At 32.8% G+C, this 27040-nt stretch overlaps 2 protein-coding genes across 8 annotated transcripts in view; one reads left to right on the top strand and one right to left on the bottom strand.

Annotated features, from left to right (window-relative positions):
- The window catches only part of LOC138694770 (uncharacterized), a 114237-nt gene extending 104868 nt beyond the window's left edge, over window positions 1-9369 (top strand). For all 6 annotated transcript variants that reach the window (XM_069818805.1, XM_069818804.1, XM_069818807.1 and 3 more), the window contains one exon: window positions 4426-9369. Coding sequence is in view for 1 of the 6 variants with exons in the window: in XM_069818808.1 (XP_069674909.1) it covers window positions 4426-4493 (68 nt within the window). In the remaining 5 variants the exon portion in view is untranslated. The remainder of the gene's footprint in view (window positions 1-4425) is intronic.
- A 7906-nt stretch (window positions 9370-17275) lies between these two features.
- Window positions 17276-26038, bottom strand: LOC138694771 (uncharacterized). Of its 2 annotated transcripts, XM_069818811.1 has the most exons (7): window positions 25659-26036; window positions 25163-25494; window positions 23493-23654; window positions 21867-22008; window positions 21216-21373; window positions 18171-18256; window positions 17276-17673 (listed from the first exon to the last, which is right to left on the bottom strand). In XM_069818811.1, exons 1-7 carry the CDS (start codon window positions 25878-25880, stop codon window positions 17531-17533), a joined length of 1245 nt encoding a protein of 414 aa, XP_069674912.1. In that variant the 5' UTR covers window positions 25881-26036; the 3' UTR covers window positions 17276-17530. The 2 variants fall into 2 exon arrangements, with proteins under 2 accessions (XP_069674912.1, XP_069674913.1); XM_069818812.1 differs by lacking the exon at window positions 23493-23654 and having other exon boundaries at window positions 25659-26038.
- Window positions 26039-27040: the final 1002 nt, after the last annotated feature.

A 27040-nucleotide genomic window follows, 5' to 3' on the forward strand; every position in this document is an offset into this window, starting at 1 on the left:
TTTTTTATAATTAAATTGAATTTTATTCCTAATTGTTTCATATAGTTATCAATAAAATAGTTGTTGAAGCAATTTATTTAATTTTTGTACTTAAGTTTCTAACCAAAAACAGTCATTTTTAAAAGTAGGCCTGGTGTTGTTCGAATAATTTTATTCATTGGTTTCAATTGCTACTATGTGACATTTGGTAGGGAAACAATTGACATCAGCACAAACATTTGAAAGTCAGTTTTTAAATATTTTTCACACTGGTTTTAAAAGTACTTTTCATATATGCTACCATATAATAGTATTAAGAGATTTACTTTTAAAGAGGCTGTCTAAAAAAACATTTTAGTAACATTTCATAAAAATCACGTTTATTAACTCGAAAAATTATTTAATGAAATACTATAATGTACTGTAATTGTACGATACTTTGTACTACAACAAAGAACTACCGTATAATAGTCAGTTTTTAACAAGCTTCCCTAGCATTAAGAGATCTACTTTTAGGGATGGCTGTCTAAAAAAACATTGTAGTAACATTTTATAAATGTTTATTAAATCGAAAAAATATTTAATGAAATACTATAATGTACTGTAATTGTACAATATTTTGCACTACAACAAAGAACACAAATTTAGGAAACCTGATAGTTAACTGAACTTACTTTGAAGTGACTTTTCTGAATTTCTACAATTATTATTAGTGCAGAATTACTTTAGAATAACCAGAGACATCTAATTCTTCTTATCAGAAGTGATTGGTAATTCAATATAAATTAGCTTAGGAAACCATTATTTGCTTTCAATAATCTGACGATCTTCTCAACATAAATCAGTTAAAATAATTTAGTGTTACTAAGTTTTGCAATATGCAGTTACATCCAAAAGCTGTTTTGTTATTCATGGATTGAGGTTGTTGATAATAAATATCATAAATATCAAATATCGTACTTTGTTATTCACAGCTTTATATTTCGTAATTTTCTGACACAACTTATTTACATAACAGTTTATCCAAGTTTAATATAAATTTCGTTAACCATTGCATGATAAATGCAGAACAGCAATCCATGGACCTGTAAGTTACTACTGTAAAATTCATCAAACGCTTCTTTCAAACATCATCCTAAAGGGATTGCATTGTAATGCATTGAATTTGACATGCAATCCATTTCTGTAATCATGCTTTACCGGTACCTTTTAGAATGCTGGTATAGATTAGTCTCTCTCTAGCAATATGTAACATGACATAATAAACCAATGCAATCAAATGTGATAACATGCTGCAATATGTTTCTGATTTACAGATCATAAGTGATTGCATAGGTGACATTTTATCTTCTAGTTAACGACATAATTCAGAAAAAGTGGCAGTGCAGCAGTAATATAAATTTTTTGACGAAAATATGTCTGTTTTCTCCTTTCTTCCATATATTTTGTCACAACACCTGTCATCAACTGTGACTGATCTGAAGAATTTAAAATTAATTCTTCTCTATGATGAATACATTTACAAACCAGTCTTATAATAAATTATTATAGAGATGGATTCAAGACTTATGAAAGTGGCAACTGGAGTATTTGAATTATATATAGGAAGACAATTTGTTTTCATATTTAGATTAATTTTGTTTATATATTTTATCAAGCAAACACTGTCACCTTGCAACAGATAGCATATGCACGTTTCGTTATTTAGGATGATGTTACTTTAAAGAACAAGCAAGGTGACATTTTGTGATCTGCATCCTTATTTAAGGAAAGAAGAGTACTTTCTCGAATGAAATCTTTGAGAGATGAATCTGTCCTTATAGGGGTTTGTAAATATATGTAGGGAATGAGGGTAATGTCTTGTTTTAAATCTTGGTCGCTTCTGTAGTATGAATATCCATGTTAGCTTTAAATTTATGGACAGAACAGTTTCCTACATGAATCTTATATGCATTGTTTCTGTTGACTTGTGCAGTTTCATTAAAATACCACAATGCTAACAATTGTACAATAGTTATGTATGCATGAACGTGTGATTAAAGGTTGTTTATTTCCAGGTTTTGTAAGAAAACCCATATAGCTTCATAGGAGAGGATATAGAAGTTAGTTTACTGTATTTAAACTTTTAAAATTAACTTAATTTACATGAGGATAATTGAGAAATTTTTAAAGTGTTCTGAATTAAATCTCAGCTATCAGTATCACAATGGGTGTTTGTACAGTGTGGCACATCTTCAGTTTAAATTGTTGTTAGATCTTAAATTATTGCAGCTAAGTGGTTTTAATAAACTGTAATATAGCAGTTAAGGATAATTTGTTTAAAACCATTTTGAGAGAGAACTTCAAATTTCATTAAAATACTTTCATTTACAAATTAAATTTTGTTAAATATATAATGGTAATGTTAAACATTTTAAGAGAAGCACTTAGGAGATCTTTTAGTATGGAACCATTTTAATTTTATGCAACACTTGAATGTTTTGCAAAAAAGTGGAAACTAATTTTTTTTCATTCTCTGTAACAGTGTATCATAATATTTTGTACTATTTTCCATTGAAATATATTTCCGAAAAACTGTGTCGGAATGTAAGACACTTTCAAAGACTTGATATCCCTTAGATGATGATATCAATCTCAAAATCTACTTATTTAAAAAATATAAAATATATTATAGTAAATTCATCTCTAAAACTGATACAATTTATTTCCAAATTCACGGTATGCTGTGGCTTTAATTCATAATAAAAATACTACATGACGTAACTATTTACAGTAGCTGTGATTAAGAATTTTTTGTAATGTATACAGTTATCACCATTCTCCCATTCCCTATCCAGTTTTAACTGAAGTACAAGTAAGTTACTATACAAGTACAGGAAAAATGTTTCATTAGAATTTTTAACACAAACACATCACAATATAATGCAGTACTAATAATCATTTTTATGTATTTTTGTTGCATTTTATAAATTAATAATCCTTTTTTTTTTCCTCCTTCCCTGTTTTCAAGAAAACTAATCTTTCTGAAGTTGATTTAGGAAAAAAAGAGACATATGATATAAATCCAAGCTCTTCAAACATTATTTTTCGGTACTTATGGAATTGACCACTATCGGTACCTTGATTCTTAATCCTTTCGCTTCAGAATTGAAATATATATGTGATACGCAACTGATCAGGATTTAAATGCTGTAACATCCATTTTAATGCATTCAATATTCACACCTGTTCTGCTGACATATTGCTTGTTCTGTCATTAATACATTTAAATATTATGTTGGTAAAGATTTGTCATAGTTAACTTCAGTGTTGCTAAAATTTTGTAAATCTTCTAAATAGTTATACGGAGTATAAGTATGGAGTATTACCTTCTAATGTACAATAAATTCATCTTCAGAAATTCAGAACGTGAACTAATGTAGGCCTACATTAGTGGTGTAGGCTAATGCAAGGTAATCTATGGTGCCACAGACTATAAAGGGCCAAAATTGACTGCTGGCCTCACATCCACATACCTGAGCAGAGATGAACTATAATCCAACCAGTATGGAGGTAATGTGTAGTTAGCAAGATGATCCTCCCAGCCGTTATAGCTGATTTTTTAAATCATATTTTGCTACTCAGCATAGCTTCCCAAATTCACTGGTGCTAAACACTGGCCGAAATTTCGTGAGAAAATCTCTTCCCTCGTGAGAATTCAGACAACCTCTCATTCCATAACGCTAGTCTAGGTATGATGCCTTACACCACTATGCTTGATGCAGGATAATCTGCATTAGCGACATGAAGTAAAAATTAATATATTCATTACAAAGATACGTATAAACTAGTGTGTATGGGTATAACATTGAATCATGTACATAAATTGTTGATATATTTAAAGGGGAAAGTGAGTTTACTTCTCGTTTATTATTTTTATATATGTTGATTACATATTTTACGAAACAGTTTTTCTGATTTTCATCAACAGAATAAATATATAATTATTTTAATTTTAGATGTAGCCTAATCATAATAATCTCTCACATTGTTCTACGAACTTTACGAGTTATTTATATAACACTTTTTGGTTATATATTTTTATTACTTAGGCATATTTTTTTATTTTGTTATAATCATTGTTAAAAATGTTATGATGTGACAAATACCCTCATAAGAATAGATGCGTAAGATGAATATTAAAAAGGTTGTTCTCTCCTATTATGTATAAAAGCTATACTTCAGTTTAGAAAATTATAATCCCAGTTATCAAATTGCCAGTCTCAAAATTACTAGCACAGTCTTGTAATAATCAATGTTTTTTGTACCACTTTGTAAAATCTAAAATAGTGAGGTCATTACTTTTGTTTGGTCGTTCATTTCTATTCTGTTTTGTGCTTAAGATAAGTATGTTTTTTTGTTTTATGCTTTCTTTTCTGATTTTGTGTAAATATTCATGTGTTGCAGATTTTACAGCCTCTGGGTGGCAACCTTTCTCTAGACCATTTCTTCAAGCCTACCATGAATTGAAATGAAACTGAGTGACCAGACTGAATCATACTTTTTTCTATGCGATGAACATTGCTGTTTTGGGTTTCTTGCAGTAAAGTATTAACTTAATTTTAAAAAAAGTTTCCACTAAAGATATAACTTCCATTCATCCCCCTTCCTTCCCCAGTGATTAGTATGCTACAAATTCTTTTGCTAGAAAGACTGAAAATAATAACTAAATGGCTTTAGAAGGACTAACAACGTAAAGTTAGTGTTTAGTTGACATTATTTTCTGTTGCTATCATGTTTGTAGCAAATGCCTTCCCTATGCTTTATTTTATTTTTTTAACATCAGACCATAAAGTTTTCAGTACTGTGCTTGAGACTGATGTCAAAAATAAAAATAAATATTAAATTAAAAATTAAAAAAAAAAAAAAACTAAAAACTTAGTCTAAATAATTCTCTTGTATAGAGCTGCTTATTATTCACAGACAAAGAAACTTTCCTCTATTCTTGAAGAATTAGAACATAATTTTCTGAGAGCAATTCTTTTTCTTCTCTTCCTGTTCTTCCTCTTCTTGTCATTCCTTCCCTCTGCTCCGTTTTCTAATGACAAATTTTGGTATCTTAAATAATCTGCATGAAAATGACTGTATAAGAAGACACTTTTATTAGATGCGTTCAACATGTAGAGTGCAAGAGTGCCACACCCAGTGTAAATGGTTCCTTATTAAAAATCTTTAAATGTTAATATTAAGATACACATAAAAAACCACTAGTGGAGTGCTAAGTGTTAGAAAGAAAAATATATGTTGAATAGCTTTTAATTAAAAGAAAGTAAAATATCAATTTCCAATTTGTTCATTAATATCTGGCATTCATTTCAAAACTTCCCAGTCTAAATAACTATTTATTTCACTTAAATTTAATTTAAACAAAAAACACGTCAATTTAAATATTGAGGGGGAAGTCTAAAACCAGTGTTGATTGTATTTTAGGTTTTTCACCCCCTCACTCCCCTACACTTAATTTGCAGTCTAAAGTGGCACCCCTGTATTATAATATTGGATTTGTGCATAAGTTCATAGCGTTTTTCTGTACTATTCATCTGCTGTCCATGTTTCCATAGCAACCAAGTATTTATTTACACTACAAACTTATACACCAATCCTATACTTACCTTTGAAAGAATATTCAAATGTTTATACATCTCATTTATTTGTTCTCACATATTTTATTTTCTATCATCGCCTGGCAACCTGGATTGTTATTGTCAGTTGGTCGTAGAATGAAAACACAGTTTATTTTGGGTAATATCCTAAATCTAGTTAATTAAATTTACTAAATTAAATGTTCAAAATGTACTTCGTTGTTGCCTAGAGAGTAATACAGTCTGTTTCAGAACTGCTCTACATAGCATTGTCATAGTATCAAAATCTTACATAAATAACGTAAATCCAAACTTTGGCGTTTATTATCCTCTATCCTGTTCTCAATTTTTAAAGAATAAGTTTATAGTAAACAACCATAATGTTCCTTAATATTAGTTTGTGTTACTACCTGAAATAATCTATAATCAACAATAGCCTTTATAGTTGTATTCTCTTCAGTTCTAATCAACAATAACAATTCAGGTTGCTACGCAACAATAGAAAACAAAATATGTGAGAACAAAAGAATGAGATTTATGAACAATTGAATACTCTTTAAAATTTAAATTACAATATAGGGATCTCATTTGAAATTTCAAAGGGGAAGTGTGAAGGGGTGAAACCTAAAATGCAATTAACACTTGTTTTAAACTTCTTCCTCCTCAATATCTAAATTGATGTGCTTTTTGTTTAAATTAAATTTATTGAAATAAATAGTTATTTAGACTGGGAAGTTTTGAAATGAAAGCCCTCTATAATGAACATATCTTCTCATCTGTAACTTCGTCTTACTCAAAAGTGAATGTTATGATAAGGGTTATATTGCTTTATATATATATATATATGAGCAGTACATATTTGCAAGTCTATACGTCATCCTGAAATTAAGTTTTTTCGTGTCAAGACATGATAAGATTGCGTAAGTACCGGTACTGTAGATTTTTTATTATTGTGTATTGTATTTTCGAGTTTTGTTAGTTTCTTTTTTTCTAATTCCTGAACCAGTTTGATGTCAGAAGAAAGAGATACGATTTCTTTTGTTGTTATTTTCAGACTGTTTCTTTAAATCGAAGAATTTATTTTTATATACTCGAAGGGAACACACATAAATGTTCATGAAAAAAAATAGCCACATGCAATAGATTTGAATTTATACGTAATTTCGTTTCATATGAAGCAGTGACTTAATACGTATTGTTTGGTTTATTACTTTCCATCCAGTTATTCCTTCCCTACCGATAGGTTGCAAACAAAAAAAGTAATAGAAACAATGTGGTTGTGAGATATGTGGCTCACTGGAATCTCAATACATTGATTGGTATGTGAAATTTATAACGATTAATATATTGTACACTGCAGGATTTAATGATTAATGAGATGATGTTCTATGATGTACAAAGTAAAGCTAAATCATTCTAGACGATCAGTAGATATTATAATTAATTACATCTTACTTTACTAAGTGCTTACTGTTGAGTATTTGGCATTACCATTACAAATTGTATATATTAAGGATTACCAGTAATGAATTGATGAAAGTGTGTTTGATTTACTTGTACATATATTTTAAGATTAAAAGAATGTAATAATATTAATACTATTATGAAAATCGGACTCTCTTTTAATAATAAATCCATAGAAGTGCAAATAAAGAATGGTTTCATTTATTTTTCGTCGCGTTGTTTAATCATTTGTCGGATGTTTACGTCATATATATGAAGTAACAGTGTTCTTAATATTTGAAATATTATTAAATATCGATTTTATTTAAATTTCACCAGTCGTTAGATAAAGGCATATACAGTATAGTAAGTCTGATTCATGCTTGAAAAATCTAAGAGAACTAACTGCTTTCTTACTAGATATATAAATCTGTCTTTTAGGTCAAATTTTCCAGATGATGTTTGATCAACCTTTAACTTCAAGCCATGGTGACACTAGTATGGCTACCAATAGGCCACACCTGCTGGACAGATAAAAGCTGAGAAATATCTTGGCCCCCTTGGTTTAGAGTTTTCATATAGGGCTAGCAAACATCAATTACAAAATCCGGAAACATAGCATATACTGAAATTAAAAATAATAGAACGATATTTTAATATAATTTAATTATTATATCCAAAATAAAATTTTGGGTGGCAGAAATAGTAATGTTTGTTCTGCTACAAACATTTTGAATATTTTAGTTTTTCTTGCTAAATTATGATATTTTAGTATTCTTTCTCGCTAATCCATAAGATGTTATTTTTTAACTAAATTCTCCACTAATAATTTGCTGTAAATTAGTTTAAGAGACCATTATTTGCATTCGATCATTTGATTATGTGTTTATATTTAAAATTCAATTAATCTATTTGTTGAAATTCTTTCAATTATTATAATAGCTACAAATCTATAAATCTAAATAGCAGTGCAGTCATTAATGTATTTTTGTTTTATTGTAACTGTACACATATAAAGACCATTTGCAGAAGCAGTAATGATAAAAAAAGATGATGTTTTATTTAACGATGCTCACAACTGTCGAAATTACATCAGTGTCGCCGGTGGGCTGGAATTTTGTCCCACAGCAAAAGTTCTTTTACATGTCAGTAAATCTACTGACATGAGCCTGCTTATCGCCTTTAAGCACACTTAAATGCCATCGACCTAGGCCAGGATCGAACCCGCAACCTCGGGCACAGAAGACCAGCACTCTACCGAGTGCACCACCCAGGCCGACGATAAAAAAATGCTCACCTACAACACACATGTGCTGTATTTGTTTTTACCATTCCATCCTGTTTTTAATTAATCCTACATCGAAGGAGTTTGGTATCTAAAGTGAATGAGCATATGAATACATACAGTATAAATGAGGCTCTCATTAACAAAATACAGATCAGTTAGTTCCTAAGTTTATTTTTAATACTTACCCAAAACTACATAGTTCCTTAAACATCTAATGAAGTAATTTTATTAATTATTGTAGTCTGTATATCTTATACTTCAGCTATTAAAACTCAAAATTAATTCTAACATGTATTGCTAATGTTTTTATCGGAAGAGTAGTGTGCTCATTCGATAATAATCTCTGTCTTTGTTTACGAGAATTTCGTTTCATTTTCTATAATTTTAAATTCTATTATTATGTATACACACTTTCGTTTCTTGTATAAATAAAGCACTTCATCAATTCATTTAGGGGTACATTCAGTATTAAAAGTAATAGTAACTTCATTTATGAAAAAAGTAGCAAGTAATATCTTTTTTATGTTCTTCCAAACAAAAGAGCATTTATATTTACGTGTGAAATGTTATGACTGTAATTTGTTACTTGGTAGGTAAGGACATACTTGAAAAAAAAAATACATGTTAGCTATTAGTGGTCTTTAGGAAGCCCATCATTGAGCGCAAGTGTGAACATGAAAGAAAGAGAATAAACAGTGACAAGATTGCATTCTCATTTCAGGGGAATTTTCTCTGCGATTCTTTTTTTAGGCTTTTTTTTTTTGTGAGTAGAACTTTCATATTTTACCCATTATGTTGAATAGAATAAGAAGACTTTTTATACAGATTTTGTTTAATTATTATTGTAGATAACATGAACTTGCATATTATATTTATTTTCATATTTCATAACATCTAGAAATATATTATTTTTATTTTATGTGCTGACTTTGTAGTTATGCTGATGAATCAGTGTTGATTGTTGTGGCACCGATTGTAAGACCATCATGTAATGTGTCATTTGATGTAAATAAATTAGTGTAATTGTCAAGTTTTAAACTGATGTTCGTGCAGATGTCCTTTAGCTCCATTTCCACCAGGTATTAAGACAAGTTTCTTATGTTTCTTGGTATCACCCTAGATCATATATACCCAGATTGCTCGGCATTACAGGTTTTGATGGTAGCAACTTTTGTCAGGTTTACTATGCTGCCATCTAGTTGTTACATAAGGAGTCACGTCATAATTCCCATTTGAATTGCATTAGCGACTGTACTGCCATATTATGTTCATTTACGGCAGACGGGTGGCGATTCTGGCAGTTGTTCTCTTCAAAGTGCAACCGATTTTAACATAGGAATGAGCAATCTATATGTGATCTGGGGTATCACAGTAAGAAAGTCACTGATCTAAGTTTTATGGCGTATTTTCTTTCTCTTCCTATCTCATGTTGTGGTTGTGGTGGTGATGATACTACAACTAATAATAATATTATTATTATTATTATTATTATTATTATTATTATTATTATTATTATTCTGAAAATAATATTATTATTGTTATTTTTCTTCAGTTTAAGTCATCTGACCTGTTCCGTGTGTTCAAGTAATGTGGAGATGTTGATCCTTCCACCTTGTTGGTTGGCCTTGATCCCAATAATGTGATGGTTGATACCTGTATCCCAGATGTACAATTGATTTTCTGTCCACTGTTTGGACATCTGTTTTCCAATTCTGTTGATGAAGCTTTTTGTCTAATACTATGTTATTTACTTTAATGTCTTTTTGTTTTATGTTTCAGTCTAGAAATTCCTAATAATGATATAAAAATTTCAGTTCAAAAGTATTGGAAAGCACGACTGCTAATGGCTTCATTGCCAAATGCAAGGCCCTAGACGACAACAACAACAACATATAAAAATTTCATTTGTGCTGCTTCAGTTTCTTAGTTTCTCTTTTATTAAATATCTAGACTTCACTTCCATAACACAGTAATGCTTTGGAGGCAATATTTTGGACTTGTAATTTTGTTTCAGGTAACATCTGTTTTCCAAAATGTTGTTTAATCCCATTTGTTTTGTAGTATATTTTTTAATTGGACATAAAAATCTCTGTCTTCATTTGGGATTAGGTTTTTGTAAATATGTAAATTTTGACACCTTTTCTATTATTTTGCCATTTGTTTCAATTTTTTTACTCTGAATATTTTTGCCACACATTTCCATAGCTTTTGTTGTAGAAGTGGAGATGACTATACCATATTCTTTAGCAATTAAACTTAACTGGTATGTTGCTCTTTCCAGATCATCTTCGGTTGATGTGATTATGATTTGATCATCCACATAAAGGAGAGTTTGGATAATAATAATGTTACATTACCTTTTGCAATAATGTCCACTGTTTAATTTTTAGAGTGGTTTATTTTTTATAACATATAGAAAAAAATCATTGTTCGAAGGTACTATTGTGTAATATTATGCTATTTATTCTTCTTGATTATTCTCGTGAATATTTGTTGTTCATGCATTCATTTCCTTCAAATTTATTGATATGGAAACGCAAAATTATACGAAAAATCAATATAAACAATATGTATAACATCTCTTTTGAACATTTTTCCACTATTCCCACATATTTTCTATTGAGATCAATATTTTCTCCTCCCTCGCGAAGAATTTCCCACGTCAAAAGATAGTTTATGACTCTCCTACCTTTAAATGTTCATTTTAGACTTACACATGACTTTTAAGGAACCCGCAGGTTCATTGCCGCCTTCACATAAGCCCGCCATCAGTCCCTATCTTGAGCAAGATTAATCCAGTCCTTATCATATCCCACCTCCCTCAAATCTGTATTTTAATATTATCCTCCCATCTACGTCTTGGTCTCCCCAAAGCTCTTTTCCCCTCAGGTCATTTTAGTTTGTTTTATTTTCCTTTCTACTAGAACAATACAAGATCAATAAAATAAGAGTTGAAAATATTTGAATTTATGAATGATCACTTCCAATATCTCTCTCTCTCTCTCTTTTTTTTGTTATGTATGCACTCACAGTGAGTGGTGATAGGTTTTTGATAACATTATACCCAAGTAAGGAAACACAAGAATTCTTCTTCTTCTTCTTCTTCTTCTTCCTCTATGGTGCTACAGCCCAAATTAGCCTTGACCTCCTTGATGCTTCGCCTCCAGAAATCTCTGTCCTTACCTTGGTTTTCCATGCCCTGACTTTTAGTAGGCATCCAGCATCCTCTCTCACTATGTCTTCCCATCTGGCTTTCGGTTTTCCTATTCTCGTTTCAGCATACAATGTTTGCTGAAATGCCTTCTTTGATATACGGTTCTTGTCCATTCTAATCACATGACTGGCCCATTGCAACCTTTGAATCTTAATAAATGTTGCAACTTTCATTTCTTTATATATATTATAAATTTCTTCATTATAATTATCTGTTTCTCCATCTATCCCCATCTAATTTTGGTCCAGAAATTCTTCTGAAGATCTTGTTTTCGAACTGTAGAGTTTTATTTGTGTAGAAAATTGTTTGCAATGAGGATTCGATGTTTAATTTTCATTTAATTCAAAACTCATTTTTATTACTTATCTCCATTTACCCAAACACCATCGAGATTAACTACTTTTACAATAATTGTATCACTGAATTGAAGAGTTTCTTTGGTTTGTCTATTCATCTGAACCGAAACTTTTGTTTTACCTATATTAATTTCTAGCCTGATCAATTTAGCTTGTCTTTACAATTATTCTGTATATACTTCATTGATGGCTGCCTTTGTTCTACCCGCAATATACAGGGTGTATCAAAAATACGTGTACAAACTTCAGGCATGGGTACCTTACACCAAAAGAAGGAAAAAAGTTCATATGAACATATGTCCCATAATCCTTTGTTTCTCCGTTATTCATTTATTACTAAAAGTTTGTGTTCAATGGCCTTCGAGGTCCAACCTCAAAACTTAATTTCTTTATGCACTCATTCATAGAAGGCTGTGACTCATATCAGAAATGGACTGCAGATGGCGAAGTGTTGCCATGGAGACTTGTTTACATGTGTCATTTGTCATTAGTCTGTCTTCAACGTTGCAATTGTGAACGTGGAGTGAGTTAACGTGTTTCGTTCAACCATGGCAGGACGATATTCATTTCGTGAGCAGGCTGACATCATTTATATGTATGGTCGCGCGAATGGTAATGGACGCGAGGCTGTACGGCTGTATCAGATGGCGTTTCCAGACCGAAGACAACCGAATCATCAAACCTTTGTTGCTGTGTATTGTCGCGTTGCTGAGACAGGAACCGTTGCACCACAGACTGGTGATCAAGGAAGACCAAGAATTGTTCGTACGCCGAACCTCGAAGAAGACATTTCACATTGTGCCGACGACGATCCAGGTATCAGTACAAGACAATTGGCTGTGGCAACTGGTACATCACACAGTACAGCATGGAGGGTACTTCACGAGCAGCTCTTGTATCCGTATCATATGCAGCGTGTGCAGGGCCTTTCGCCTGCCGATTATCCACCACGGGAGAACTTTTGCCGATGGTTTCTAGCACAAATAGCCAATCCATTGTTTGTCTCATCAGTTTTGTTTACAGATGAGGCAACGTTTGGGAGAGATGGAATTACCAATTTCCACAATGAACACGTATGGGCAGATCGTAATCCTCGTGCTGTATTTCAGGCTAGACATCAGCAACAATTTAGGATTAATGTGTGGGCTGGAATTGTCGGTGACTGTCTGGTAGGTCCATACGTTCTACCAGCACGTCTTACAGGTGCTATCTACAGGGACTTTATCCAAAACACTCTTCCAGAATTACTGCACGAAGATGTGCCTCTGAACATAAGACAAAACATGTGGTTCATGCATGATGGGGCTCCAGCACATTTTAGTCGCCTTGTTCGAGATACACTGACTGGTGTCTACCATGACAGATGGATAGGCAGAGGAGGACCAGTTCAATGGCCAGCACGTTCTCCCGACCTCAATCCTTTGGATTTTTATCTTTGGGGGCACCTTAAACAATTGGTTTATGGAGCAGACATCCCGGATCAAGAAACTCTTCATCGACGTGTCATGGAAGCTTGCAAAACCATTCGACATCATCCCGGAGTATTTGAAAGGGTGCGACAGTCCATTATTCGACGAGTGCATGCATGTCTAGAAGCAAGAGGAGGACATTTCGAGCATTGGTTATGAGTTTTGTGTGTTGGCACATTATGAGTGTACCAATGTGTTGAACAGTTCCTAACGGGGAAACAAAGGATTATGGGACATATGTTCATATGAACTTTTTTCCTTCTTTTGATGTAAGGAACCCATGCCTGAAGTTTGTACACGTATTTTTGATACACCCTGTATATATATATATATATATATATATATATATATGTCTCGCAACCACGGATTACCGACGGAAGGAATGTGAATCAAACACTGCGATAAGGAAGAGCGGGCGAGAGGAAAGGTCACAAGATAATTTGAATGATATTCAAGAGTACAGTCGGAAGAGAAATGACATCGATAGAATCAGTCTTGCATTGTGATAGTTACATTATGACTTTAGTTTCTTCCATTGCATGTGAATACTTGTCTTGTATCACGCGGTATTATTTCATTCGTAAACATGTGTTGCGCGTTTAATTAGCTTCGAATTTTTCTCTTGCTAAGTTCTTTATTTCCACAGCGATGTCCTCATTTGTTCATCTTCTTGGAAGAGACAGTACTTACATCGGCACACACCCTCTCCCCTCGGCGTGCCTACATACACACGTCAAAACAGACAGCAACGCCATCATTGGTTTTCGGTAATCGGTTTTTGCGCGAGCTATATATATATATATATATATCACCTGCTTAATCAATAAGTTGACATAATTTATAAAATAGCATGGCATTAGTATTTACTGAAAATTTCCTAACATATTCCAGTGTAATTACATGCTAAATCACAGTCAGGATGTGTGGCAAACTACTGAAGTAAAGTGAAGACATCAAAGGTCGAATATGAATTGGCTGTTTATGAAGTCATGTATGTCTATCATATTGTATGTCACTACACCCCAACTCTGGCTACTAGCAACAGGCATCTATAATGAACACTGATCAAAATACCCCTCATTTCTCATGAAAAACAAAAACTGAATAGACTACAGTGGACTTGATGTTGTCAGCAAACAGCTGGATACATTAAGATTGATTGATTGATACTGTATGTCACAATCAGTTTTTCACAACTCAAATTGTACAACAGGTGTGCAAAAGAAATTTGCAGAGTAGAAGCTTCTTGGGCATGAACAAAGTGTGAATCAATCATTACTAACTAATATTTATGCTTTGTTGGCTGTTAAACTAAAAAGTGATGTGAAATGTGTAAACTTCGTTACAGTGTCTTGCGATACTTCTACTCCCAATTTTCATCATCATCATCCACGGGGTAAGTCATTAGACCTGTTCAGACTTCAGCCCATTGCTTCTTAGGTCTGCCTCTATCTAGTCTTCCTTTTGGTTTCCATTATTTGCTCAGGATATATTTCTTCATTCATTCTGTGTGTTCTTTCCAGTTTTGTCTATTATTACAAATATATAGCAGTGGCAAAGGAAGCTTTTAATAGAAGAAGGAACATCTGCGGACCTCTGGAGAAAGAACTAAGGAAGAAACTAGTGAAATGCTGTGTGTGTAGCAGAGATGCCACGGTTTTGCCACTGGCAACATACAAAAAATAGAAATTAAGTATATTCCTTATTATACAATTTCTTAATTTGTATTTTCTATCAACAATGTAAATCCACCAGTTTCCCATAACACAATACATGTCAGAAAAGATATGGTTGCCATCTAGCACTGAAGAATTGAACTGATACATACACAACACTTCAATGTTTCCAATTTACGTCACATGTTGCCTGCAGCTCTTCAACAGCAAACTCACCAAGGCTGGGAGTCAGTGACCTTCAATGCCATGGTGTGCCTTTAATGCGATTATTTGCTAGTTAGACATAGGGCAAATGTATGTTATTCTTCCTTCCCCTTCACTTCCCAAGTACGGCTTCTAAATTTACCAGTGAAGTATTCTTCTATGATTGTGACTGTGTTATAGAGAGCTTTTTAAACCATTCTTTAGGATCACGTACATTTAGTGAGAAAAAGATTACAATAATTGACTAAGTATGACCGTCAAATTGCTTATCAAAATCACAATGCTATAATTAGCAAAATATTACAACACTTAGTGTTAAACATTTTCGGCATAAACTGCCATCTTCAGAACAAGTAACAATACAAGAATATGAATACTTCGTGTGGAAATATTATGGTTAAGATACATGTTGATTACATAGCCTATTGTTTGGCCAAGCATCTGAATAGAATTGGAATATATCAGTCCCCTAACTGCCTATTGTGCAATTCAAATCAAGAAATGGATCCGGAGCACCTCAAAATCTGTGCTTCAGTGGCTGACCATGACAATATCTTTGAAAAATATTGGAGTGCAAGAGGTCAAATGACTTTATTGTCAAATGCCTGGCATAAGAAAAGGACAACAGCATAGCCTATTAAAATATTTAAACTAGATTGTATACGAATATGGACATATAAAATGAATGTTGCTGAATGATAAAATATACTTGAATCATGAAACCTCGCCTAAGGGCTTCAAACAAAACGAAGATCGTTCAGTGAATATTCGAACCGAAAATTAGTGTATTTTGTGTTAAGTGATGTATTTTAATAAAGAAAATCACACAGTTTTATGTTATTTAGTTATGATCAAATGAGTGAGGAATAAACTACATATGGCTGCAGTTTCAACAGGTTGGCATCATAAAATATGAACAAGTAATTTGTTAAAATACGTATTCAATTATCCAGCAAAATTCGTATCCAGAACTTGCCTGGTTCCATTAGTGCCAGTTAAGAGGGATTCTACTGTATATGCATTTAAAATTTAAATGGTAATTACTCGTATTTTCTGTTTCCATCATGATTTTAAAATGGTTGCCCACGAAAATTTCAAGAAAAAAAAATTATTTCTAGTTATGAGTGTAATGTTAAACTTTGTATTTTTCATAAAATAACATATTTAATTTCCTATGAAAAAAGATATCTGCAGAGCCAACATGCATACCAAAACTGTCATAAAAAGGTACCACACGTAAAGGTAGAAATTTCTACCAAGTCTATAATTTGTATTTTTCTTGTTTTCTAATGCCAGGTGTTTGACAATAGTCATTTGACCTCTTGCACTCCAGTATTTTTCAAAGATATTGTCATGGTCAGCCACTGAAGCATAGATTTTGAGGTGTTCCAATCCATTTCTTGGTTTGAGTTGCACAATGAGCAGTTAGGGGACTGATATATTCCAACTTTATGCAGGGTTAAATGGCAAGTAGTAGCCGATTTAAGTTAACACCATATTTTAACGTTTTGGTGGCTACTTCATCCACACAAAACCCCCAGAATGTCTGGAGGACCACACCTGCTGTTGGTCGATGGGTCTACTAGACCTAGTTGAGAGATCTTGTTGATCACCAGCTTTCTCTCCTTAAGCCACTGGAGGACGATTTTAGTCCCATAGCAGGTCAGCACTAGGAACAGAAAAGCAGAAAGGGAAAGTGAAATGAACCCCTAGACCTCAAATGCTCTAATACCATCGGGGTTGAAGAAAATAAGAGTTCAGTCAGAGGATTGGATAGGAAAGGGTAAAGAGGGAATTAGGTATTGAATAGAGGAAAATTATACCAAATTCGGTCATTAACTCATCAAGCTGACCAGTGCTAATTGATGAGTAGTCCTTCCTTTAGTTCAGCTTGTAAAATTATGCTTACTAACAGCTGCACCACGGGAAGGTAGGGATGGGACATTGGGTATTTGTCCAGGTTGGTTCCTTAAAGCCTTCAATGAAAAGGATTAATGGCTCTCCCCCTGTATTCGACAAATACCCTTTTGCAGCCAAAATTTGTATTCGTGGAACAGATAATTAACCAGAACAATCCAGCTTTACAAGGTATTAAACTCACTCAACCCCATGATCGATCATGTTCCTTTGAAGTTTCAAACAGTTTTTATTTTTGTATTCAAGCCTACTGCCAAAGCTTCACATTATCCTTTCTGCCACATTACCATTCACAATAATAAATATGCTCACTAAATAACTTAACAAAAGAAATACAGTTACTTTTCTTTTATGACCACATTTTTATTCACTAGGCTCGTACTCTTCAGTAGAAGATTGTGAGGTTCCCGGATTTTCAGAGGTTCCTGGATTTTCGGAAATAGAATAGTTTTGTTGCTCTTTCGCAGCTCTTTTCTTTCTTAACCGTCTCTTCATCGCCATTACACCTGCAAATTGTAAAATTTTATCATCATTTACGTTCAAAATTAGTGAACTGAAATTATGCAAATATATTTCTAGAATAGTAAGAAAATTGAACATTCTTGTACCTAAACTAAAGCATATTATTTTATGGCAGTACAAAATAATGTGCCCATAAAAATGTTATGTGATTGTAATGGAATGTATAGCAGTGAATTTCATGATACATTAGAATGATAAATGAGGCATAAGCTTCAAAATTTGCATAATTCCAGTTAGATACGCATACACTGCACAACACATATTCCACACTTTATAAATTCGCAAAGAATTTGTTTCCATATTTTTTACGAAAATTAGCAAATATCGAATCTGAAAACTGAGGTGTTTCAAAATAGTACACGTTAGTCAATAGTCTTCTATGCTTGTGATGTAATTTATAACGAACTATTTGTTCTGAAAATACATGCTTCAATTATAATCTATGGGAACATTCATAAAATGAAGGCAGAATGTATCTCACATTTAACAGTCTGAAATAAGGCAGCAGAATGTCTGTTTCTTTTCAGTTCACTGTCCACTTCCTTCCCATTCTGGTATAAATCAGACCTATAAAATAAAACCAGGAAAACAGGCTGTACTAGGGTATCACAAGAAACATGAGGTGTACGTATTTTGTATACCAGTTAAAATTTTTTTTTTCCAAAAATGGAAGTTGAAATTGTATGCAATGTGAACACAAAAGGCAAAATGTTTCAACCACATCAAAATTCATATCTTTTGATCATCATCTTTAAAATTGCTCCCTCTTTAAAAAAATAAAGTAAAATAAAAAAAATTGCTCCTGCCACTCTTACTAAAAAGCAAATGTAAACAAAAGTACGTAATAGCTAATGTATTGCTCCACAAGGTGCTGCTTTCTATTGGCCTTTACATTTGTGCTCTATTAGCATAAGCTGAGCTCAGTATAGACCAATGCTTACATAATATATACAAGCCGAAATATAGTGCACAAAATACAGCCTCAATGGGTTCCAGCATAACATCAATTTCACTGCTAGGAGCAGTGTTGCATATCACATAATCGTGGCAGAACACTTGAATGACATTCACATTTGGGTCATATTAAATGCTTCGTACAGTACAATGAATATTGGTACAAATAAAATGAAACAGAAAAACCAGTAACTTCACTTGTAATTCCCATATCATCAATCATGACTTCTGGGTATTTCTTAGTGAACTTATAAAACACATTTAGTGTAATTCTCTTCTATTAACATGTTAAAGGCTTCAATGTTTCTCATAGAAAGTCATAATTTTCCACACACCAATTTCCACCTACTATCGGATTCTATTTTTATATGAAACTGATGTTTCAGGTAAGATACGGATGCTTACTCATTGTGAGGTGTTGATGACAAGTTCAGATTACATTTTCAGTATTAAATTGTTTACTAATCTTATCTGTTTTCTGTAAAGTGTTCAGTATTTGGTTATTAACTGGGGATCAATATTTCTATTTAAACCTGTAGGATTATTTGATCCCGTTTGATGTAGAAATAGTAAATGTATTATTACAGCTGCTATTACAATAAATGGAAGAAGAAAATGGAATGTGAAGAATCGATTTAGTGTTGCATTATCTACGGCAAAACCACCTCCTACTCATTGTACTAAATCAATACCTAAATATGGAATTGCTGATAGAAGATTTGTAATTACAGTTGCTCCTCAAAATCATATTTGCCCTCAAGGTAGAACATAACCTATAAAAGCTGTTGCTATTGTTAAAAATAAAATAATTACACCTACTGATCAGGTGTGTAAGAATTTATATGAACAGTAGTACATTCCTCGTCCAATATGTAGATAAATGCAGATGAAGAATATAGATGCTCCATTTGCATGTAAAGTTCGTAATAGTCAACCATAATTTACGTCACGGCAAATGTGAGCAGTTCTTGAAAATGCTATTTCAATATTTGGGCAGTAATGTATTGCTAGAAATAGTCCTGTAGCGGTTTGTATTACTAAACATAATCCTAATAGTGAACCAAAATTTCATCATGTTCTGATATTGGATGGTGTTGGCAATTTTAAATAGAGGATGTCTAATTCGTATGGGTTTATTCATTAATTTATTTGTCGCAGTGGTCCTTTTGAAATATTTGTAATTTTTACTACTACAATTAATGTTAGGAATAAGTAGGAAGCAAGTATAATTGTGATTAAATTTGTTGGTTGATTATATAATTTTGTTAATGATAATTCCTGTGTTAGATTTTATCTATCAAACTTCATTTTTGCACGTATTAGTTTATATTTGTTTTAACAGATATATTACACACAAAGAATTTTTACGTTATTGTATCTATGTTTTTAATTATGTATATGCAATAAGTACAAGAGTTTTAATAATTTTATCACCAACAGAACTGGTTTATAAACAAAATGCACAAAACTATGTATTCGAGATATTCTTGTAAGAACACTTTTCTCTAAAATAATAATTTCAGAATTCATTCTTCATAAACCAAATGCACATGATGACAATGGTTCTGTTATAATAAAAAAAAAAAAAACAAAGTTATTAATTGAAAAAATACAGTAGAGAAATAATTTGTAATTTTTTAAGAATTTATCACCTGCAGAAAACCGTGTGATTGCTGACTTCTAAGAGCCTGGAATTTGCCTGTTGAGGTTTAAAGTTATGTGTGCATACAGTTCCGGAAATTTTCAAAGAAGACAAGGACTTTGTGCAGGACAGAAATATGTCGTTATTCAAGTCTTCAGTTAAAAAGTTAATAAACCGAAAAGTGTAGCAGTAGTGGTTGATGTTTTGCATTGGGCTACTTAAATTTTTTGTGAAGTCCTAGAACTATTGTCATAAATGTGAGAAATGACACTAGAAAACGGTGACAAAACACCAGTTTCCCACCTGTAAGATGCACTAGTTCCTCACTTGTAGGATACATAGTTCTTCACATGTAGATTTAATTAAGTTAGATACAGGCTTTGCAGTTAAGTCAAACGACATTATTACTAAGATAAGAATAAAATAAAAAAATAACACATCAGGATGAACTCCTACAATTTATTATATTTCAGATGTTAATGTGCAGAACTCTCTACACACCATCTTACACAAGATGAAGTACTGCAACAGCATGCTCAGCCTCTACTGGCCAATGCCATGTGCCATCCAATAATCTGCCTTGTATACATAATGGCAGATTATATACTATGGAAAAGCATCATCACAAAGAATACCATATATACGCGAATACTCCACGCATATTTTTTCTGGAATTTAGCAAAGAAAAACTGGGGTGTGTGCATTATTTGAAACACAAATTACAGTAATTTTTTTTTCTCTCCTAAAATTAAGGTGAGCGGATTATTCCCGTATATACGGTATTAAAAATCATCTAAATAAATATACAAATAAGACTAAGACTAAAATAATAAAGTTTAATCTTGATTGTGTTGATCAAATCATTAAATTATTCCTGTATAGTATTTCCTCTCATTTCAAAGAATGTGCCAAACAATTATGAAAACTAACTTAAATGAGTATGCCTCTTGTAGTTGAGCTGTACTACGAATTCGCCTGAGATGCTGAATGACATCATTACGTGGTGGAAATAGAATATAGTCCAACCAGTCACGTTGACCATAACTATAGTCTGGCCATACAAAATATCGTATCAGTTTTATGACAGGCTGAAACACATAAACGGCATGAAAATTAGCGGGAGAAAATATACAAAATTCAAGCAATTGTTTTGTTTTAAATTTAAATGCTATAGCTGGAAGAATTATAGTATGTACATATTCAGAATGGCAATATTAAAAAAATATCAGCTCATGTATTCGCTGTTTAGACATTTATCCTGTAATCGATTCCAGTTCCAGCAAACAGGTTTCTGGTGGAAGAAATCGTACACGTGGGTAAGTTACTTAAGATGCATTGTGAAAATTCTACATCATACTTCGATCTAGTTTTTCAGAAACAAATGTCTTTGTTAAGTAGCAAAACAGAATCTCTGTCAATGAACATAGTCTTGATATCAGATACATGTTACTTCAGCAGAACACATAGAACAAGAAGAATAGAAACAGGATATTTTGCAGTTTGCTTCCCCCCCCTCCCCATAATTTGGTTCTCGCAGTAATAATTTTTATTGCACTTACAGTACTAAAGTTAATTACTCACTGCATGAAATACTTCCAGCCAAAAGTAGCTCCACAATGCAGCATTTAGTGTCAAGTGAGACACCAAGTTCTCATCAGAAACCTTGACATTAACAGCAGGTAACAAATAGAATTGCGGAAACGTATATACGAACACACCTCCCCTGCAACGACAAGTTATGTGGTATATAATAAAGTTTCGAGACTTGGTAAAAGCATATAGAATTAATGAGCTATGAGCCTTAATTGACATATTAATAGGAATCGAAGAGTAAATTTTCAATTTAGATACATGCATGTTATTGCTAATAAATTACGATAATTGTACACTTGACATAATATTGCTCCTAGCTGTCTTTTCAAACCAAATCGAAAGCAAAAAATTTGTAAAGGTAATAATGGAACTTTATTGTAACTTTTTTTTTTTCTTTGATATGGAGGAAAGGCAGCATGTAGTGGGTTTATATGTCTTAACACTTTTATAATTGGAATGGAATTTTTAAGTCTGAATTGTCACAATCTTAATAACGTAGCTGTGTGGTGCCATCTCTCAATTCAGACTGCATGTCTTAAGATTCCGATGGAGTCCCACTACAGTACCGTTTCACTATCTTCCTCTGAAAGCATAATATGCCTCCTCAGACTGCTGTCATTTGTACACCTGTTACAATACTACATCACACAACATCGTTTTGAATGAATACTATTAAAATTATGACAAATCCATTGCGCGACAGCCCATGGAGGATAAAGACCTGCCAGTTGATTGGTGGCCTCATGTTCACATGTGTCAGCTGAGGTGAACGAAACCCAAACAGATTTTTGCTACTCATTGCAGATCCTTAAATTCATCATGATGCTCGATAGGCATCAGTCCCTTACACTGATGAAATGTCATGAGAAAATTTCTTGCCACATAAAGACTTGAACAAGCACTCGTTCCATAATGCTAATCCGATACATGACACCTTAGACCACAATATTACAGTGAGGGGTGAAATGATAATAATGAATACTGAAATGAAGAATGAGGGTGGGAGAACCTCGAGAAAAACTCTCAGGAGCCTTGCTTTGTTCACAACAAATACGACTCTGCCATATCCGGGATTCGAATTTGAGTCCACAGCCATTATAAGCCAGCATTGCCAACTGAACCACCTATTAAAAACTTTAACATTGCAACATAACATACGATTGAAAATAATCATTACCATAGCTACGAATTACATCTAGCCAGTGTCTCCTCAATTCTAGGAGCTGTTACTTTCATTTCCACAACAAAATAAAGTCTGAACGAATTCCCTTATTTATATGATCAGTGATATACCATATCTAAGAAGGGAAGTAATTTTATATGAAATGAGATATATCTCATGCAATGAATAAGGAGCACAGTATTTTATACACTGGTAAATAAAATTTTACCTCAATTTTTTAATTTTTGAATGCAAGATACAAATGTTATCATTTATATTAATCTCCTCACCTAAATCAAATACATCTTAAAATAATTTTATATATTTATATATTCGACATTACAATATACAGTCATTACCATTGATGCACATAAGCTTATGTAACTATAAAATAAGTGGATATCATAATGGTAAAATTACTACAATACATTAAATTTAGTTAAATTACTCACCATAAGACACAGTGAATCGCAAATAGTATGTACGTTAAAATCCTCATACAGCTAGTTTTCACTACTTTTCCTCGATTCAGACTATAGCATATTCTCATAAATTCAATGATTAAAGCACAAATACTGCTAAGGATTACTACTGTAAATCCCAACCACATAAATCTGAAACATATATATTATGTATAAATATTAATAATATGAATGTAATCCGATTTAAACAATCATCGCCAACATTTCCTTGCATATGGTGTGCCATGTGGTGTTACTCCATCTTTTTAATGATCTTTCCGAACTGTTTCTATTCAGGTTAATATTTTATAATTTTTTTTTTCAGTAAAATCATAAGAGCTAAGTTTCTAATTCATATCTTATGTTCTATACATTTCCTAACATACAACATTGCATATGAAGACATTATTACAAAAACAGCCCTAGTCATTTTTAATGAAATTGAGCTAAGGACACATTTTCTATTATTTCAAATGTTTATAGACTCAAAAAATTATCCCTGTCAGGTGCAATAGCCACAAGGATAAACACCAGTTGTACGGAAACAGCTGACATGTATTGTTCTATTTATCTTTATTTTTCTCCTGAAAAATAGAAATTTTGACAAGGGTTGTTTTTGTAATAATGTCATATATATATATATATATATATATATATATATGAGGCGTTCAGAAGTCAACATGATTAACTCCACTTTTGGTTATTTCAGAGTTTCTAAGTTAGCAATGTACTAAATTGACCATATTTTCAGTGGTCAAAGTAATGAACTCCATAGTTCAGTAAAAAGCCCTCAGAATGCAGTATTCTTCTTGACTATATCACAGAATCAATTGTGTGTATTTAACTTTAACCTTGAATATCTCAAAATCTTTGGAAAAGGAGTTAATCATGTTGACTTCTGAACGCCTCATATATAGACACACACACACACGTTGGACTTGTAACTGATGAAATATTTCTATCTTTGGTTCAGCTACAAGTAATGATAATTTCAGACTACTTTCCCAAAAGGATAGGGGAGCAGGAGGTAATGAAACAATCAAGGGAGACTTGAGACGGAGTTTCCACAGGACATTTTCATATAACAATGCCTTCCATTATCATTTAAACACTAATTATTATTATTATTATTATTATTATTATTATTATTATTACTATTATTACTGCTACTACTGTTACTACTTTAAATTGGTTATTTAACAATGCTGTATCAACCATTAGGTTGTTTAGCATCAGTGGAATTGATGATAGCGAGATAGTATGTGACATGTTGAGGCTGAGGATTCGTCATAGATTACCCAACATTTGGCTTACATTTGGGGAAAACCTCGAAAAAACCATACAGAGACCCGAATTCAAGCCCGAGTGCAGCTGTAGATCAATAGACAAAATGCGCCTACTAACTAAGCTCTATGCATTATTATTATTATTTACTTATGGCTTTTAAGGAATTAGGAGGTTCATTGTCGCCTTCACATAAGCTCGCCATGACTTAAGATTTTATGAGTCGTTTCACCTTCATTCACGAAACACTTCAGGTATCGGAATCTCCTCATGGAGGGTACATAAACATTCCAGATAAGAAACATAAGCCTACGTATTATACGTATTTATATTCAATCACTTGAGATCAAAACATTGGAAATAAAATTTAAACTTACTTCAGTGAGTAAGATGTGTACAACAATAACAATATGAGTGCTTTAGTAAGGAATTCTGTTTCATAACCCTTTTTAATTCCAATTAAACAAGCACTGTGAACGTAAAATCCACAAATAACAACCCAGCTAAATAGAATATGAGCAGGAATAGATTGTTCAGCGAAGAAAAGTTTTTCAACAACAACATTAAATACATTTTCCTTCCTGTTTATATGTCCCATTAGTTTTGTGATACAAAGTGGTATACAGCTAATTGAGAAACCAGAATTCCATATAGATTCAGTCAGGCGATTTCGGTACAATCCTGGTAGTGCCATCCGCTTGAAGATCACCTGACAGAAAGAAAGAGACAGGTAAAAATTGGTATAATCAGTGTAAGTATATATGTATGTGTGTATATATATATATATATATATATATATATATATATATATATATATATATATATATATATATATATATATATCTAAATAAATAAATACTATTTGAAACTCACGCCAATAACTCTCGAGTAAGTGACATAAATCGCACTCCAAATTAAAACTATTAATACAATCCATGACGTAACTGTGAGACCAAAATGTTTATCACATTCGTGTGCCAAACTATATAGTTTAACAAATAAGAACACCTTGGCGTCGTCTAGATAATGGAATAGGGTTCTGACACTATGCTGTAAAAAGCAATGACAGTATGTAACATTCAATCCAAATGCCATTTATATGTAAACATAAACCATAAACAGGATATTTCTGTGTGTTGTGTTCAGGTGAGACAACATTACGACTTAAAATATTCTCTAACTATTGCATCGAATATATAATGATTTTGTCATTGTCTTATGTTTTCGGCTTTCTGGCATTAACCACCAGCACCTGTCCTTTCAGGATAAGTAAAATGTTATTTTTCCTTTGCTGAGAACAGTACTGAAAATTGATGTCGTTGTTGTTCGTACTTTGCAATCATTCGTCTTTCATTTGAGATTGAGAACGTCTTCCGCTTCTTCCCAGCTCTTATTTTGGTACGAAATTTAAAAAACTTTACGAATTTAGTTACTTGTAGATAATCTGAATGGAAGAAAACATTTTCTTTAATTTTCCTATGCATTTAGTTGTCTTTGCAGTTTTTACTCTCGCAAATAATACTGATTTAAAGATGCAAAATTACTGTCATCCACATGAAAGTGGAAAATAAGTACAGTATGTTACCCGGCAAGAACTCCTCTTCTTAAAGTGGTTATATTACTAGGCGCATCCAGAAAGTAAGTTTCCCTATTTTTTTTTTAAAAGAACACACACTTTCAGGAAAACATTTATTGGCAATAGGTACAGCAATGTTTCAGCTATTTTTCAACATAGCCACCATCAGAATTGAGACACTTGTATCGTGGGATCAACTTTTGTATCCCTCTGTCGTAGAACTCTGCCGCCTGTGAATGGAACCAGCGTGTGACAGACGTCTTCAGCTCTTCGTCGTTGCCAAAATGCTCACCGGAGGACAGGAATTTCTTGAGGTGCAAGAAAACGTGAAAATCGCTGGGAGCAAGATCAGGACTGTAGGGTGGCTGATCAAACAACTCCCAGCCAAATTCCGTCAAAACTGCTACTGTGCGCCGAGCCGTATGTAGACGAGCATTGTCATGGAGGAGCACAACACCTGCAGTAAGCATTCCGCGCCTCTTGTTTTGAATGGCACGTCGCAATTTTCGCAGTGTTTCACAGTAACGGTCAGCATTCACTGTTTCACCTCTTGGAAGGAAGTCAATGAGCAGAATGCCCTTCTTGTCCCAGAACACCGTGCACATCATTTTCTGTACCAACAGCGACTGTTTGAATTTCGTCCTGACCGGAGATCCACTATGCTGCCAATGCATTGACT

The sequence above is a fragment of the Periplaneta americana genome, chromosome 2, assembly GCF_040183065.1.
Source record: "Periplaneta americana isolate PAMFEO1 chromosome 2, P.americana_PAMFEO1_priV1, whole genome shotgun sequence".
Classification (NCBI taxonomy): domain Eukaryota; kingdom Metazoa; phylum Arthropoda; class Insecta; order Blattodea; family Blattidae; genus Periplaneta; species Periplaneta americana.

Excerpts from the sequence above, each read along its gene's own strand:
- LOC138694771 (XM_069818811.1), bottom strand. The coding sequence starts at position 25,880 with ATGGCATTTGGATTGAATGTTACATACTGTCATTGCTTTTTACAGCAT. Across the intron at positions 18,257-21,215 it reads CAAGAGGCATACTCATTTAA|GTCTGATTTATACCAGAATG; the intron begins GTTAGTTTTCAT and ends TTTATTTTATAG. Across the intron at positions 17,674-18,170 it reads CTTATTTCAGACTGTTAAAT|GTGTAATGGCGATGAAGAGA; the intron begins GTGAGATACATT and ends TACAATTTGCAG.